This window comes from Erpetoichthys calabaricus, chromosome 11 (assembly GCF_900747795.2).
Source record: "Erpetoichthys calabaricus chromosome 11, fErpCal1.3, whole genome shotgun sequence".
Taxonomy (NCBI): Eukaryota; Metazoa; Chordata; class Cladistia; order Polypteriformes; family Polypteridae; genus Erpetoichthys; species Erpetoichthys calabaricus.
Window position 1 is genome coordinate 127,797,445 of NC_041404.2, and position 19,041 is coordinate 127,816,485.

The following is a 19,041-nucleotide window of genomic DNA, read 5'->3' on the forward strand; positions in this document are numbered from 1 at the left end:
ACAATATATATATATATATATAAACATGAGGGGAAGTCAAGCTGAAATTAGAAAATGGAACAAACCTTAACAAAACTAATAATGTCATTTCTCAATGTAGTCTCCATCCTTCTCAATGTACTTGCCTGTATTCCAGCAAAATAAAAGATTTTGTCTTGTCCTCACAACCACTCATGTACCTGAGTTACTGTCGAACACTACATGCCAAGGGTACTACAGGCATTAGTGGAAATAATGTGTATATATATATATATATAAACACATTGAGAGAGAGAGAGAGCACTGATGTCCACGTGGTATCTGCTATCTATTATTCTTAACATAATGACAGCAAGCTAAGACTAATCCTATTAAACAATAGTGGGATAGCAGGAATAAAGAATGGGACAAGTATGTACACACATTTATCCATCTCTACACTAGAATCAAATAACTGGAGAGTCTCTGAATCTCTGAGAGCATTATGTGACAGGGTGAGGACATTCTAGGTAACAATACAATGGTTGATCAGAAATACTCCTCCATATGAGGAGCAGCTCATGGACAAACATCACATACAGATATACAGATAATTATTCTTTTATGCACTTGTTTGTTTCCCCTGTTATTATGATCTCAAAACTTTTTTTTTTTGCATTTCAGAATGTTACAAATTACCTGTGGGTCAATTTACCAAAATAAAATTGTCAGAGACTGTTAAATGCAGAGGAATTTGAGAAAAATGGATTACTAAAACTGATGATAATAGGAAATTACAAGGAAGCAAGGACAGTGGTGTAATGGGCAGCAATCCATGCAACCTAACATCCCTCTAACCACCCATCTTTCCTTTACATGTCTCTCTGTTTAAGGATTCAGCTCTACTGAATTTTATGTAATAAATACATATTTCTCTGGCTATACACATCCAAATCATTTTGCTTTTTTGTAAATTTGATTGCATGTGCACCATGAAAAAGTGGAAGATTATAAACTGCTTACCTGCCTTCAGTCTTAAATAAACTAGAAGATGTCAGCACCCGATGCACATTCTGTGAAGAGCGTAGAAACATACAGAGTTAGATTTCAGCTTGCAAGAACACATTCAGATTTGTGTACCCATCAAGTGGAGAAGAAAAAGGTCAGACATTATTTTAAAGTTTTTTAATTATAGTGTGCTTACACTGACTTAAATTTGTATTTCTAGAACACCCCTTAAAATGCACTGGCTCATAGAGCCAAATTTACAGTAAGTGACTTACTATTTACCCTCAGACACAGGGCATTGGACTATCACTGTTAACTACAAAAGGAGCACAATAATCACATTTACTGCTACTGTTCCCCAAATACTGAAAATTCCAGATAATGTACTGCCTCACCTTATGAAGTCTGTACAAGAATTAACATAACATTATGAAATACACTAAGTCCAGGATACTGGGGGAATCTTAACTAATTCCACCAGCACTTGGCAGGAACCAGCCTTAACTGAGGTGCCAATCTATCTGCACTGGAGGTAGGCTGGTATTTTAGATGATTGCAGTTTTATTTTACATACATGTTTTCTATTATTTTAGCAATTACTAAATATTACAAAATTGCTTATTCCAAAACATTGTCGTTGAACCTATGTTGGACCTTTGGTCACCGGACAACAACTACTAATGGGGCACAGTGAATAAATTTATACATACGAGAAGAGTATTTCTAGCCTTTTTAGGACACTATGCATTATATCAATTTTGGGGCTCTCGCTTCTCTTCATAGCTCAGTTCTATGTGGGTCGAAGATCTCTCACTGACTGCTGAGGCCATTGTGTTTACTTTAGTTCACTTAGATCAGGAAAAAGGGTAGTTAAAGTAGCCTGAACGTCTTTAGGATTTGGGAGCACTTCAGATCCGCACAGACAGTGAGTAGGCTGAGATCTGAACCAAGACCTTTGGAACTGTTAACTGATGGTGCAAAGCACTTCTGAGGGAAATACAAGTTAGACTTAGGATGTACTTTTTACATATTACAAATATAACAAGAACATTCATTATTGACAGTAAGATTGATACCCAAAACCTTATTGTTTGGTTTCCCCTTAACATTAAGTGTCTGTTATGGGATCTACCATACTTGATTGAGCTACAGCTTCTTTTGTCTCAGTTGTTTCCACTGCTTCATGGTGCATTGTTCTCTATCTCAGGATTTCAGCTATTTTTCCCTGAAGATCCTCAAAGGATCTGTCAAAACTGCATGGGTGTTTATACTTATATTAATGTTTAAATTGTATTTGCACCTATGAGTTATTCAGTCTGATAATATAATTGTATTTACTCTATAAAGTGCTTTGTAATGGTGACTGCTACTAATGGCACTATACAAAACAAATGTTTCATTAATTGTGATAAATGCAAATGTACATTATTCTCAGTTAAGTGTGATATAGTGACAATGGATTGCAATCAACGTTTGTGGAATACAATCTTTTGACAAATGATGTGTTAGATCTGTGTGGAACATTCCACTTTAACTAGATTCATGAATCTTTTATATGATTTCACCCATTTCTCACAATCACTGCATGTTCAGCAGATAATATGGAAACAACTCTTATCTCAGGGACCAGAGACTTCCACAGCACAGTGCCATTGACAACACCTATGCTTTCTAATCCTGATTTTACTTTTGTTAGTCATGGAAATGTTTTATTATGCATCTAATCTTTTCATTGTATTTTTTGGAAAGATGTTTGCAGGTTACACATAACAGACACACACAATGAATTGTCAGCTTTTATTTGCAAACTATCATGCATCCTCCATTAAATATTCTCTAAAAAGTGGCATACATGGGGTTAAACATGTTATGTAATGTCCTGTTCCTTCTTTGCCCAGCATGACAGAAGCCTCAGGAGAAAGACATGTGGGTACAATGATTTATAAGACACCGTTTAAATCCAACATAGCATACCTGAGCAAACATAAGCAGCTTCTTATTTGAGATCTCGAGGTGCTTCCGAGTGAGCTCTGATTTCCGTAACTGGCAGTCAATGACAGAAAGCCGTCGTTTCAGCTCAGTGACATCCTCCTAGTAATAAAGCAGATGTGCAGATTTCAAAACCTGTATGTTTGCATAACAAATGCACATCTTTGCAGGTTTGCTTAGCTTTGAATTCTTCAAATTTGGCTGCACAAACATACAGAAGAAAACGTGATGAATAGCAAGTATAGTGTACATCTTGATATTTGCATAAATTTCACCTCACCTGGAGACACTGACTTTCTGATTTATATACTGTATATCATCAAAATATACATACATTTCACTTTTGAATGAAAACTAAAATCAGTCAAATTATCACTTCATTAATTACTTGACTAATTGATAGTCTGATTCATTTATAAAAAGATAAAACATCTAATACATTAATTCATTGTGCTATTAGTACAGTGACTCAGATTAACCTGTCTAGCCATAGTCTATGTAGTTATATTGACCTCCTTTTTTCTGAGTATCATGATTTAAAATTGTTACTTCAGATTTTGGGATCATTATGAGACACAATATTTCTCTCTCTGTCTCCCTAAGAGATGGCAGTCCATTTAGCAGAGATGATACCATAGCTGAGAAGTTCCTCCTCCACACAACAATGTGACCTCATCTTTACCCTGTAAGCACATGAACCAGGGCCAGGGCACTCAGTAAATAGCAGGCATTGACTTTTTTAATGCTCATCCGCTTCATATCTTGGCTTGTGGCTTGCTTGGAGGCTGGTACCTAGTATCTTGTTAAAGCTACTTCACTCTGTCTTGCTGCCCAATGTTTTCATGAATGGGAGCTTGTTTCAGTCCCTTTAATATAGTAAATTATACTAAACTACAAATGAACAACATTTTGTAGAAAGTCCATCTTTAAACAAAATTGTCCTTCAGTGGTCAGGTGTGAATGAGTATGAATGTGCAGTTGAGTATGACTGACATCCCACCAAGAGTTGGTCTCTGTTTTGAGGCTTATTCTGCTGGAGTAGGCTTGGGCTCTCCATTATCCTCTATTGGACTAAGCAAGTGAAGAAAATGCATGGATTAAATATAAATATGCATACATATAAATACATTTGTGAAGCAAAACCACTACACAAGAAAACTTAGAGGCTGACCTATGCATTGGTGCTTTTCTGTCAGTATCAGGTTTAGCAGATCTCAGTCTAATACACAGATGAAATATTAAGTATAAATGGAGGTATGGACACAGCAGTGATTGCAAATGCAAATGTGAGAGGTGCATGGAAGTAATTCCTTGGTGCTGTCCCTCATTCTGACTACTAAAGGAGCCTCTCTGGTATTGATGGTAAAAGTTTATAAAAACTGTGTGTGAAGCCGAAAGGTTTGGTGGAAAGAAGATGTGGGTGATGAAAGTGAAATACGAAACAAAGCAGAAACTAACAGAAATAAGAATGATCAGTTGCATTTGTGGCACGTCCAATGCTGAGAGGAAGATAAGTAATGAGTTAACATAAAGTCTTGGTGTGGGGGCAACAAGTGTTGTGCTGAAGACAAACAGGTCTAGGTGGTTTGGGCATTTGGAGCCATAGGCAGAAGATGGCTGTGTAAAGAGGTGGAATAAGATATAGGTGGAGGGAATGAGGTCAAGGGGCTGGATAGAGAAGACATAGTTGGAGGTGGTGTCAGATGATATAAATAATATGAGTCTCACCCAAAGGATACCCAAGGCAGCAGATATGACTTTTGACTTAAATTATTGTGAAGAGTTTCTGTCCCCTATGACTTGCTGAACTAATTAAAAGTTCTTCCCCAGAGTACGAAACACCAACTATTTCATCATTCCAAGAGAAAATATCATTACCATAGGGTTTAGAGTTTTCTGCTACAAAGCCTCTAAATATACACTGCTCAAAATATTTAATGTAATACTTAAATCACACATCGGATCTCAATGAATGAAATATTCAAGTGGAAAATTTGTTGAGAACAAAAGGAAACCAAAATCTCCAACCTATTGAGGGCTAGATTCAACATCACATCGAAAATCACAAATTGAAATCACTGGTTTATCCAACTTGTGTGAATTTCATCACGGCAACTCATAATCTGACTCAGTAGTGTGTATGACCTCCATGTACTGATATGCATCTGGGCATGCTCCTGATGAGTCGTTGGATGGAATGCTGGGGGATCTTCTTCCAGACCTGGATCAGGGCATCAGTGAGCTCCTGGACAGTCTGTGGCATTACTTGGTGGCATCACATGAACCAATATATAATGTACCAGAGTTTCTCAATTGGTTTCAGGTCTGGGAACATGCAGGCCAGTCAATGACATCAATGCCTTGAACATCCAGGAACTGCCCACACACTCTGGCCACATGAGGTATCCAGGGCCAACTGCAAAAGTATAAGGTCTGACAATGGCTCTAAGGATTTCATCCTGGTACCTAACAGAATCCAGTACCATTGCCTAGAACTTAGAGGTCTGTGCGACCATCAGTCAGACTGACTCGGTCATGCTGGATGATGTTGCAGGCTGCATAACATTCACCACAGCGTTTCTAGACTTTTTCACATCTGTCACACATGCTCAGTGTGAACCTGCTGTCTTCTGTGAAAAGATCGGGGTGCCAATGGCGTAGCTGGCAATTGTGGTATTCTCTTTCGAATGCCAATCGAGCTGCACAGTGATGGGCTTTAAGCACACCTTCATAGAGTCTGTCTCTGAAGGTTTGGTCAGAAACACTCACACCAGCAGCCAGCTGGAGGACATTTTGTAGGGCTCTAGCAGTGATACTCCTATTTCTCCTCACAGAAAAGAACAGAAACGGGTCCTGCTGCTGGGTTGATGCCCTTCTATGGCCCTGTCCAGCTCTCCTTGTGTAACAGCTCGTCTTCTGGTGTCTCCTCCATGCTCCTGAGACTGTGCTAGAAGGCACAGCAAACCTTCTTGTGATGACACATATGGATGTGCCATTCTGGAATTGACTGAAGGTATTGCCTCATGCTACCAGTAGTGAGAAGGACACTAGCAAAATGGAAAATTAGAGAAGAATCAATCAGGAAGGATAAGGAAAGAGCAATTGTCTGTGGCCACCACCTGCAAAACCAATCCCCTTTTGGGGATTGTACTTGCTGTTGCCTCTCCAGTGCACCTGTTGTCACATTCATTTGCACCAAAGCAGGTGAAGTTGATTCACAATCACTCATGCTTCCTAACTGGACAGATTGATATCCCAGAAGCTTAACTGACTTGGTGTTAAACTGTTATAATTAATTGTTCTTTTAATTTGTTTGAGCAGTATATTTTTCATTGTATATGTATTCATGTATATCCAAAGAGACAATGTGCCTCTCCAATTCAGGTACATATACAGATTGTTTTTAGTGTCCACAAACTGGCAATTTGTTTGTTCCAGTAAGCAAAACTGAACAACATAAATACATTAAAAACACAAAGGTTGCCTAGAATGTTTTAAGACAATTTTTTTTTATTGCCAATAATTATTTCTACAATTGTTTGTGCATCCTCACAGGATAACTAGATGTACCTGCTACATTCCTCATTGTTCTACATAATCTTCTTCAACTTTAAAACCTTTGTGCTAGTGAGAAATGACACCATGTATCTCATTCTTGTACAAGTCTGAATCCTGCAATCACAGTCACATCTTTTTTTCACTAACCTCTGCATCAATATCAAACCTATGGATGGCATTTTTGAGGCATCCAAAGAAATGAAAATCTGAGGGAGCAAGATCTGGACTATAGTATGGAAGTGGAGGAATAGTCCAGCTGAGTTTTGTGATTGATTACTGTGCTTTGAAATTTGTGTGTGGCAGTGCTTTGTCATATTGATGGAGGATTTCAGCAAAACGTTGTGAGGTTAAACACTCCCTAAATGCTTTTGCATCTTTCTTAGAGTTTGAAAGTACATATCTGAGCTTTCAGTTGGAACATGTGGCATACTGTCAACCAAAATCACCCCTTCTGAATCCTAAAAAGCATAATGGTGACTTTCCCTTCTCATTTCATCCAAAAAGAAGCCAGATGATGGTCTACACTTCAAATTAAGGAATCCATTTTTCATCCCCAGTGACATTCCATGACAAACCACTTTCACCCTTAGCCTTGCAATGGGAGAGTAAATCTAAACAAGCTTGTCAGAGGATGAAAGAGGTAAAGATCCGGAGGGAAAATCTGTTCACCCATATAAAGACAACTTAGAATTTGTTAATTTACACACTTATTCCAATAACATAAGTGGCTGCAGCTAATCCTGGAAGCATTAGAAATTAGACAGGAACTAAATCTGGACAAGACCAACACAGAAAAGGCATACACATTAATTTACACCAGGCTTATTTAGATTTGCCTGTAACACTTTAGCTTAGGTACTGGAAAACTGCATCTATTACTCATTTACACTTATGTACCAAGGCTTCTTTTGGTCTTCATAACACGTATAAAACATCATTAAATAGGTTATTCATCTCTGTGCAAAGTGGCATACTGACATGATGGTAAAATTACTTGTTAATATGAAGGTGTAGGAAGCACACAGGATGGACTGGCATCCTGGCCAGAGTCAGGAAGATCCCTTATCTGAATGGGAGGCCCCAAGGGAACATAAAGGCACCCCGGTTAGATTTAATACCTTCCCTCGCCATGAAAGAAGAGGACAAGGAAAGGCAGTCCCTGAAGAACGTTAATTCTCCCCATGCGCTAGATGGCAGCAGCCCTCCCTATTGATGCCCATTCAGGAACCAGCAGGGAATGCTGGGAGTTGTAGTTCGGTGCCACGAGAGGGAACTGGAGGAAGATGCGCTCCCCAAAATATGGGACTTTATAAGTATTAAATAAGTACTCCTAGGTCCTTAATAAAAGGGACCACACTCCTTTATTCAGACAAATCACAGATGGGAGGAAGTAGAGCAACACTTGACTGCAGGAGGGTAGTGGAATGGTAAGAAGAAGATATTGTGGAGAGTAAAACCTGTGTTTGTGCTTGTGCGACAGTGAAGGTATTGTGATAAATAAACCCATCCTTTATTTGAGCCTTGGACTCTGTGTGTGTTCGTGTTTAGGGCTTGCTAACGGCCTGGTTCTTTCACAAAGGATACACAGTTCCTATAATAAAGATGTAATATCATTTAAGTCATCTCAGATCACTCCAAAGTGAAGTTTTGTTATTAGATCATATTGCAGAACTGAATAAACACTTTAATGATGCTTTGCAAATGTTTTGAAGACCCAAAGAAGTGTTTATTAAGGTCTTGTTACATAAGAGTAAATAGGTAATAGATGCATTTTTGAAGTACCTTAAATAAATGAATTTTGTGAATTTTCCCTTGGGATTAATAAAGTATCTATCTATCTATCTATCTATCTATCTATCTATCTATCTATCTATCTATCTATCTATCTATCTATCTATCTATCTATCTATCTATCTATCTATCTATCTATCTATCTATCTATCTATCTATCTATCTATCTATCTATCTATCTATCTATCTATCTATCGAGTTGCGGAGTGGCCAATTAATTTTGGGGGCATGACATCAAAATGAGATCACTGAGAGAAAGTATCACACAAACATGCAGAGAATGTGCAAACTCTATTCAGACACTGACCAGGAGGGATTTTGAACCAAGTACCTTGGCGAGGTGAGACAGTGATAACCAATGTATCAATGCTTATTTTATGCATTTAAAAAAATTTTTTTCTTTGGATGCCAGTTATTTAAATCTGTAATCATCATTTGTTAAATTGTGATTTCAAATTTTAAAAATTAGGGTGAACTCATGTGAAGAATGATGTATAAAAAGAAAATAAATTGTACTGAATAATTATAGACAATTTAGAAACAAAAGCATTTGCCAAGCAAGGAACATTTATATCACCATTCTGGCTGTTTAATAAATATTTCAAATACACAAAATCATTAAATGTAAAAAAGTAGTAATAAGTGGTCAGCCACTGTCACCGCCTGTAGACATACTTCAAATAAGATAAGCATTCAAACTAAGCCAGGAGCAAGTTCAGGAAAGAGGGAGATGAATAAATAATCCACTAGCCTAACATACAGATCTAAATGACAGGGGCTTTTGCACAACATTGTCAGCAATTATAGTTCTGTGATGCTGCTCAGGACATAAACAAAATGACAGAAAAAATAATCAAACAAATTGTAAATTCTCCACTACTCTACTAAATGATCCGGACAAAATTAATTCATCCATTTTCTGAAACAGTTTATTCCAATTTGGTGTTGATGGGCCAGAAAATATTTTGGCAGTTGAAGGTGCAGGTCAAGACTCACACTCGTGTACATGGCTCATACTGCTTTTATTGATTTTATAAACCATATTACAAGGAAACATTGATCAATCAAATGGAGGAATATTTTGGACAAAATTAAATAAATACAAAGGTACCTTGTATTGTACTGCTAAGGGACCACCCTAAAATGAGAAAATCATAATTCATAGAATTCTTGAGTATTAATATGCTGTGTTTTTCAATGCATTGCTTCTGTTTGAACCACTGATTATTTGGATTACAATTGGGATTTATTCACAGTGTTTTCTCCATTAGGAAAATCCTTTCTACCTTAGTTATTGTCTGCCTTTGCCATTTTTGATCTTTATCAAATATATATAAATATGATTTATAAAGATTATCATTTGCATTGTCCTTAAGTCAGAAATTTGTATGTCTAGTCCCTCTTACTTGAAGGACATTTTGATATTTTGGGACATTGGAGTTTATTTTGAAATACTGGAGCTAAATCCCCTTTAAAGCCTGGGTAGGCCAAAGCCAGCCAGCAGAGCACTGGGGTCAGGCTGCTTTAGAGGAGCCCTTTTCTGGGCAGGTTAGTGAGGGCTTTGGTCTGTTTTATGGCTGTTTTAGAGGCCTCACACCAGTTTTGGTATTAGGTATGCTGGCCCTTTATGATGAAGAAGATTTGTGTGCTGACTCAAGGTAATACACGAGAAAAAGATCAGGAGATGAGATGTGGTCATGAAAATAGGCAAGGGTTGAGATAAGAAATCAGTCATCAAGTTTAAAATACTCAGCAAAAATCAAAGTCTTTAAACCAAAAATATATTTGTTCAAAACATGGAATAGAGAAATCAAAATAAACAATACACACCAACACAGCAATCTGGATACTCCAGAATAGAAAGTGCCGGTCTTTATGCCGGTGTCCCCTGAATTATGTCATATGTCACATACTCCTGTGTGATTATGGTAAAGATCACCATGGCAATGGTTAAAGAGATTTGCATACAACACTCTACTATATACAATACTAGCCATTCCCCGCAGCTCCTCCTGCATAGTAGTGAAACAGGACAAACTTTAAAAATCAATAAACAAAAAAGGTATCGCTAGCTAAGCGGAGGCAAGTTATGCTCCAAAACACAAAGGTAGACCAACTCCCCACTCTTGATATCACGCTTCCCCCTCCCCTCGGCCCACAGCCTCTGTCTTGGATTAGCGTGAATATATCACTCCTACAAGCGAACTATGATTCTTAGCGCGATGAGAGAAATCGCAAAATCAACCGTAATGTTGAAGCAAATTCTAGAAAAGAACCAGATCTAAATCTGTTAAGTAGTTCTCTTGTTCGCTAGTTAAACTGAGATAAGATACGCCCTGAGGCAGGGGCGTGAGTGAGGAGGGCCCTGCCCCCTCCCTTCGGTCGCTGCATCTCTCTTGGATTTGTGCAAATAAATTGGTACCACAAGCAAACTATAATACTTAGCACAATGAGAGAGGTCGTAAAATCAACCGAAATGTTCAAGCAAATTATAGAAAAAAACCCTATCTAAATCTGTTAAGTAGTTCACTCGTTTGCTAGCTAAGCAGATGTAAGATATGCCCTGAGTCTGGTGTGTGAGTGAGGAGGGCCCTACCCCCTCCCCTCGGTCTGCTGCGTCTCTCTTGGATTTGTGCAAATAAATCAGCACCGCAAGTGAACTATGATACTTAGCGCGATGGGAGAGGTCGCAAAATTCAAGCAAATTATAGAAAAAAACCCAATCTAAATACATTAAGTAGTTTTCTCGTGAAAAGCAGACAGACAGACGTTGGATTTTATATATATACAGATAGTGCTGTGATAAGATATTATCAAAATTCAACTTTGAAAATATTGTTTAAAGTAAAATTAATGTGAAAATTATATTCATTGGGTTCCAAAGCCCCATTTTCCATATAAATTACATACTCAGATTTCAAAGGGAATTCAGAAAAAAAAAGAAACAAAACAGTGAAAGGGTGTTAAATAATTTAATTGTTTTTTTGTTTATTTCTTTGTGTCTACTTCTTGTGCCTAATACGTGTCTATTAATGGCAACATGAATTATATACTGTTTTTAAATGAAAACTGTAATTTTCATCCATCAAAGTTGAGAGGGTGGGCTCTAGTGTATACTGTTTTTGATTGGTGAATTGCCTGTAGAGTGGATTTAAATCTTACGCTTTCAGGTGTCACATTTACTGCAGTCTTCAGATGCAGACCCCAGAGGGATAATGAGCTTGAAACTTCTTTGACTTCCAAAAGTCATCTTTTCTTTGTTTGCTTTTTACACAAGTTAAATTAAGGAAAAACTTGCTTGCTTACTAGATGTTACTTATTAACTTTTATGTATTTTCTACAATGCTTATCTCTCTCTCTATATTTATTTAAGTCTAAACTTACTTATTAATATAGTCTTATCACTAGTCATAAACATTTATTGCTGATTCTGTTGATATAAACAGATAGATAATACACTACAGTTTATAGTCACAAAAATGCAGTAAATGAAAATTAAGTGGTGCATGTACTGATTACAGATAAGACAGATACTGTGCATGTAGACCTATACCTAGAATTAATGTTGTGCCCATACTTAAAAGTGAGGAGAAAAAAAATTTGTACCCTCTAGACAGGAACAGCTTACTACTGAGAAGATGTACTTACTTTTGTGGCTTCTGAGCATTTTTGGGGTTTTGCTGCTGCAAGCTCGGCCTTTAAATCTTTGATTTCTGCTTCTAGGAGCTGGATAACCTCCTCATAATCCTGCTCAGCACTGTTGTTTTGTCTCTGAACAGCTTCAGCCTTCTGGAGTTTGCACTTCAGAATGTTATTCTCAGCAATTGTAGCAGACGCTTTCTGTTGAGAAGTAATAAACTAAACAATTATACCAGGAAAAGGATGTTTAGATTATTATCAAAAAAGTTTAGTGAAGAACTGTATGTACTGTACTGCACAACAAAATGTTTTCTAATATCATAATGTCTGCACAAGCTGGCAAAGCATGTGTATATAGGTAGTGGAATGTATCCGAATTTCACATTACAATTTTGTACTTGAGATCTTTTGAAGTGTTTCACGATGAGTGACAAAACTATTTCCAAAAAAGTAAGAAATATTAAATTATGCAAATTGACAGACTTCACAAAGCTTCTAGTTAATATATTTTTAACTGTGCTTATAGTTCTACCGATGTCAAAGGAACAGTTCCAGGGTATCGCCTCTGATCAGCATGCAAAAGAAAATGGAGTCAGAAATGTATATCAGACTGAATCAAAAAAGGGTAGCATGATTGTGGGGACAACATAAAAGTAGAAAAAAGAACCATAGTCTCAATTGTTTTTTCACATAACAGTCTGGTGGGGTGATGCACCTAATTTTCCACCTTTTACATGCCATTAAATGGTTTCTCTTTCTTCAGTATCTCAGATTCTTCTGCCTCCTAGACAATGATCCTTTTCTCTAACTTCCCTCTTGACTTTAATCTCAAATAGGACTGTTTTCTTTTGTTACCGCCAGATACACTTTTCAGCTATTGCCGGAGTTGTTGCATAAGCAAGGACAGTACCCTCTAATACAAATGGGGCCAAAAGAGAAATAATTACAATTAAGCAAACAAGTTCTATAAAGGGTTTTGTGAACCCCATTCTCTTTCAAAATCACCAGGAAGCCACTACTCCTTTGGTGTGACAAACTACTAGTATCAAGTGTTCTAGAGGACCATTTTAGTCCACCATACTCTTTGTGTTCTTGCACCCTTGAACAACTCCCTTCTGCGTCACCAACACCATAACTGACTGCCTATCTCTACCGACATTGGCCTGAACAAGACCGCTACCAATCATCAATGTGTCTCGCTCTCTCTTTATCTCTGCACTGCATATATACAGTACATATGCATTTATATTATAATCAGGATTATGAGTGGCCCTTGCCACTACGGCCGGTTTTTGCGTAAGAGTAAACGGAAGCTCCCAGTACTGCAGCTACCAGGAGGTACAAGGGAAGATATTAAGCTAAAAAAAATCTTCTGGAGTCCAGAGTGGCATAATTGAGAATGGTGGGACTCAAGTGAAAGAGTGTCTGATCTAAAGAGAACATGCCAGAGAGCTGAGCGTAAATGGAGAAAAACTAAACTGATTATCCACTATGAGATATTGAAGGTTAAAATAACAGAATACAATAACACAGTCCATCTTGAGAAGCGGTATTATTTCTCTAGAATTATAAATAACAATGCTAGTAATCCCAGAGTCTTATTCTCTACAATTGATTGTCTGTTAAATTCAGGTCACTCAATGGAATGCCTCCAAAATACTTCCAGTGAAACTTGTGAGGCTTTTGCTGTATTTTAGCATTCTTGACATAGTAAACTCGTCATTAGATATGGGGGTCTTCCCAGCAGTCTTAATACTGCTGCAGTTAAACCCCTGCTCAAGAAAAATAATCTTGACCCCTCTGCTTTTGAAAATTTTAGACCTATTTCTAACCTGCCTTTCTTAAGTAAAATTCTAAAGAAGGCAGTCATTATGCAGCTTAATGATCACCTCAATAAACATGCTATCTATACTAATAAAAGGCAAAGCCCTCACTGACTCACTCACTCACTCACTCACTCACTCACTCACTCACTGACTGACTGACTGACTGACTCACTCACTGACTGACTGACTGACTGACTGACTCACTCATCACTAATTCTCCAACTTCCCGTGTAGGTGGAAGGCTGAAATTTGGCAGGCTCATTCCTTACAGCTTACTTACAAAAGTTAGGCAGGTTTCATTTCGAAATTCTACGCGTAATGGTCATAACTGGAACCTCTTTTTTGTCCATATACTGTAATAGACTGCAGCTCGATGGCTGTGGGAGGCGGAGTTGCGTATCGCGTCATCACGCCTCCCACGTAATCACGTGAACTGACTATGAACGCAGTACGTAGAAAACAAGGAAGAGCCCCAAAGAGTGCTGAAGAAAACATTCATTACACAATTGAGAAGGCAGCGAAACATAAGAAGCGAGCGAGTGACGCATACAAGCATATTCATAAGTGCAGCTACTGCGGAAACAAAGCACGGTGTAAACCGTAAGTTTAAATTAAGTTTATAGAAACGCTCCCGCTGCCGTTTGCAATACCATATTCACGACATACAAGTTTAATGAGAAGACACAAGGTATAAACTAGACTTTGGATCACTTTGTAACTGAGTTAAAATTGCTGTAGCGAGAAACTTTTAAGTGCCGGGTCTTAGCTAACATTAAATAAAGCCGTGGACATCGCAACATCACACAAGAGAGCGGCTCATGTGAACTGACTGAGCGCACCACGAGTGATCACTTTGATGAATCAAACCTGTTCAAAAAACACATTACACAATTGATAATGTAGGAAAAGAATATGAAGTGACTGACACATACAGACATATTCATGAGTGCAGGTACTTCAGAAACAAAGCACGGTGTAAACCTAAAGTTTAAATTAAGTTCATAGACCTACAAAAGGTTGCCATTGATTTGAGGCAAGATTGCTTTTCTCCTGTACAACTATACGTTGCATTCTCAACAGTAAGCTTGCACGGCTTGGTCATATTACAACCGGAGTGCTGAACTAACAACGTGGTATACAAAGAGAACTATAACAATCGTAATAAACGAACAATAAAACAGCGGAGAACCCGTGGATTAAATAAAAAGGCTGCTTCCTTGGTGAAGCAAGGAAAAAGGATGACCTTATATGCCATTCGTTTATAAAACAGAGGAGAAGCTGTGTAAAGTCTGCTTCACAAAAAAACAGCAGAGCGCCTTATATGAGCAGGCAGTCAGCTAAAGAAGGGATTCAATAAATAACTATAATCGTAATAAACGAACAAAAAATAGCGGAGAATCCGCGGACTACATAAAGGAAATGGGTACCTGAACAGAAAACTGAGTCTCAAATACATACACAATAACTATAACAATCGTAATAAACGAACAATAAAACAATACAGAGCCGCTAAGCAAGGAGAAAGGACGGCCTTATATGGCGTTCGTTTATAAAACAGCGGAGAGGCTGTGTAAAGGCAGCTTCACAAAAAAACAGATCCTTAACAAATTGTTATTGGTATATTTTCCCTCAATTTAAAAAGGTTTTCTTTTCTTCTTAATAAAAATTTAAAAGCAGTACTTCGCTGCTGCTAAGCGCGGGGATTTGGCTATATATATTTATACATCTATACTAATTAATAAAAGACAAAGCCCTCACTGACTGACTGACTGACTGACTGACTGACTCATCACTAATTCTCCAACTTCCCGTGTAGGTGGAAGGCTGAAATTTGGCAGGCTCATTCCTTACAGCTTACTTACAAAAGTTAGGCAGGTTTCATTTCGAAATTCTACGCGTAATGGTCATAACTGGAACCTGTTTTTTGTCCATATACTCTAATGGAGGAGGCGGAGTCACGTATCGCGTCATCACGCCTCCTACGTAATCACGTGAACTAAAAACAAGGAAGACATTTACAGCACGAATCATACGCGGGAACGAAGGTAAATGACGTTAATTTTTGAGTGTCTTTTAATACTGTGTAAGCATACATATTAACACATGTACAATTAAACGTGTGCATTTACGGGGTGATTTCTCAGGCTTAAAAGCTCGCCTTTTATCAAACGCGGGAACAAAGGTAAATGACGTTGTTGAGTGTCTTTTAATACTGTGTAAGCATACATATTAACACATGTGCAATTAAACGTGTGCATTTACGGGGTGATTTCTCAGGCTTAAAAGCTCGCCTTTTATTAAAAAGATAAATGCAAACTCTTTTCATTCTGAAGGGCACAAACCACGTTGGATTTCAGTCGTTAAACAAGCAAAAATGTTGGTACACCAGATAAATAAGCGCAACATATTATCAGTTGCATTGTATGCTAACAATACATATAGAAATGTGTTAATCGTTAACTAATATTATGGGATGGTGTTTTTCGACTCGCGCCTTGATTTAAACGATTGCATGTCTTGGTGGGTTTACGTAGCTTATTGTCAATATCTTTACAGCTCTTTTTAAGACTTAATTTAAAAAGGTTTTCTTTTCTTCTTAATAAAAATTTAAAAGCAGTACTTCGCCGGTGCGAAGCGCACACTTAACTCCCTTACGGGAATCGAACCTCGGACGGCAGCGCTAGAGGCGAAGCCCCTAAAATTGCGCCACGGCGTGTGGTTCGTTTATTTGACAGCATGTAGATCGGGGTAATTACATTCACGGCATTCGTAGTCTGATTCACAATCTGATTGTATGGGTGGTTACCTACCAGGTAACGCTTATGGTTAGCCAGCAAGTCAGCTCTAAGTGATCACTCGAGTAAAGGCAGCTTCACAAAAAAACAGATCCTTAACAAATTGTTATTAGTATATTTTCTCTCAATTTAAAAAGGTTTTCTTTTCTTCTTAATAATAATTTAAAAGCAGTACTTCGCCGGTGCGAAGCGCGGGGATTTGAGCGACTGACGCATACAGACATATTCATGAGTGCAGGTACTTCGGAAAGAAAGCACCGTGTAAACCTAAAGTTTAAATTAAGTTCATAGACCTACAAAAGGTTGCCATTGACTTCAGGCAAGATTGCTTTTCTCCTGTACAACTATACGTTGCATTCTCAAGAGTGTGCTTGCACAGCTTGGTCATATTACAACCGGAGTGCTGAACTGACAACGTGGTATGCAAACAGAACTATAACAATCGTAAAAAAAGAAAAAAAAAAGCGAAGAACCCTTGCATTTAATAAAAAGGCTCCTTCCTTAGCGTTCGTTTATAAAACAGCGGAAAAGCTGTGTTAAGGCTGCTTCACAAAAAAACTGATCCTTAATATAGATATAGATATATATATATATATATATATATATATATATATATATATATGTATGTATGTATGTATGTCTATATCTATACTAATAAAAGGCAAAGCCCTCACTAACTGACTCATCACTAATTCTCTAACTTCCCGTGTAGGTAGAAGGCTGAAATTTGGCAGGCTCATTCCTTACAGCTTACTTACAAAAATTAGGCAGGTTTCATTTCGAAATTCTACGTGTAATGGTCATAACTGGAACCTGTTTTTTGTCCATATACTCTAATGGAGGAGGCGGAGTCACGTATCGCGTCATCACGCCTCCTACGTAATCACGTGCACTAAAAACAAGGAAGAGATTTACAGCATGAGTCAAACGCAGGAACGAAGGTAAATGACGTTAATTTTTGAGTGTCTTTTAATACTGTGTAAGTATACATATTAACACATGTGCAATTAAACGTGTGCATTTACGGGGTGATTTCTCAGGCTTAAAAGCTCGCCTTTTATTAAAGAGGTAAATGCAAACTGTTTTCATTCTGAAGGGCACAAACCACGTTAGATTTCATGCTCAAGAGTAAACTCAGCACACAGCTTGGTCATATTACAAACGGTTCATTTTCCTCAGTTTTAAAAAGGTTTACTTTTCTTCTTAATAAAATTTTTAAAGCAGTACTTCGCCGCTGCGAAGCGCAGGTATTTTTATCAAAATATATTGCGTCATCACGCCTCCCACGTAAGCACGTGTACTGACCCGCTGCCGTTTGCAATGCCATATTCGCGAGATACAAGTTTAATGAGAAGACACGAGGTATAAACGACAGTTTGAATCACTTTGTAATAGAGTTAAAATTGCTGTAGCGAGAAACTTTTAACTGCCGGGTCATTAAATAAACCCGTGGACATCGCAACATCACACAAGACAGCGGCTCACGTGAAGTGACTGAACGCAGCAGGAGTGATCACTTCGATGAATCAAACCTGTTCAAAAAACAAATAACACAATTGATAAGGTACGAACAGAATATGAAACCGATTGTAGATTTGCGTACAGCCACTGAAACTTTGTGACGCCACGAGACTTCAGGTCACGTGTCTGCAAAACAACCTCATTGAGGCAACTATTTTTACTGGCGGTGGCTCAGGGGAGAGAGTTTTTATTCCTCGCATCCCCGTTATACCCTCTGATCTTCCATTTCAATTCAAAGGCCTACAATTTCCACTAAGGCTCTGCTTCGCAATGACAATTAATAAGTCTCAGGGACAGACCCTACATAAGGTTGGCATTGATTTGAGGCAAGACTGATTTTCACATAGCAAACTGTACATTGCATGCTCAAGAGTAAGCTCAGCACACAGCTTGGTCATATTACAACCAGAGGGGCGAACTGACACCGTGATATACAAAGAGATCCTTAACAAATAATAATTGATTCATTTTCCCTTAGTTTAAAAAGGTTTACTTTTCTTCTTAATAAAAATATTAAAGCAGTACTTCGCCGCTGCGAAGCGCGGGTATTTTGATATATATCAAAATATATCGCGTCATCACGCCTCCCACGTAAGCACGTGAACTGACCCGCTGCCGTTTGCAATGCCATATTCGCGAGATACAAGTTTAATGAGAAGACACTTTTAACTGCCGGGTCTTAGCTAACATTTAATAAACCCATGGACATCGCAACATGACACAAGAGAGCGGATCACGTGAAGTGACTGAACGCAGCAGGAGTGATCACTTTGATGAATCAAACCTGTTCAAAAAACAATTAACACAATTGATAAGGTACGAACAGAATATGAAACTGATTGTGGATTTGCGTACAGCCACTGAAACTTTGTGACGGCACGAGACTTCAGGTATATATATATATGTATGTGTGTATGTATATATGTATGTATGTATGTGTATATATATATGTTGAC

The 19,041-nt window shown here is 38.0% G+C and overlaps 1 protein-coding gene across 4 annotated transcripts in view; it reads right to left on the reverse strand.

Annotated features, from left to right (window-relative positions):
• The window catches only part of si:dkeyp-72e1.9 (syntaxin-binding protein 4), a 219,045-nt gene that overhangs the window by 24,246 nt on the left and 175,758 nt on the right, over window positions 1–19,041 (reverse strand). For all 4 annotated transcript variants that reach the window (XM_051933611.1, XM_028813887.2, XM_051933612.1 and 1 more), the window contains 3 exons: window positions 11,953–12,144; window positions 2,941–3,057; window positions 982–1,031 (listed from right to left, as the gene is read on the reverse strand). In XM_051933611.1, coding sequence (XP_051789571.1) covers window positions 982–1,031; window positions 2,941–3,057; window positions 11,953–12,144 — 359 coding nt within the window. The remainder of the gene's footprint in view (window positions 1–981; window positions 1,032–2,940; window positions 3,058–11,952; window positions 12,145–19,041) is intronic.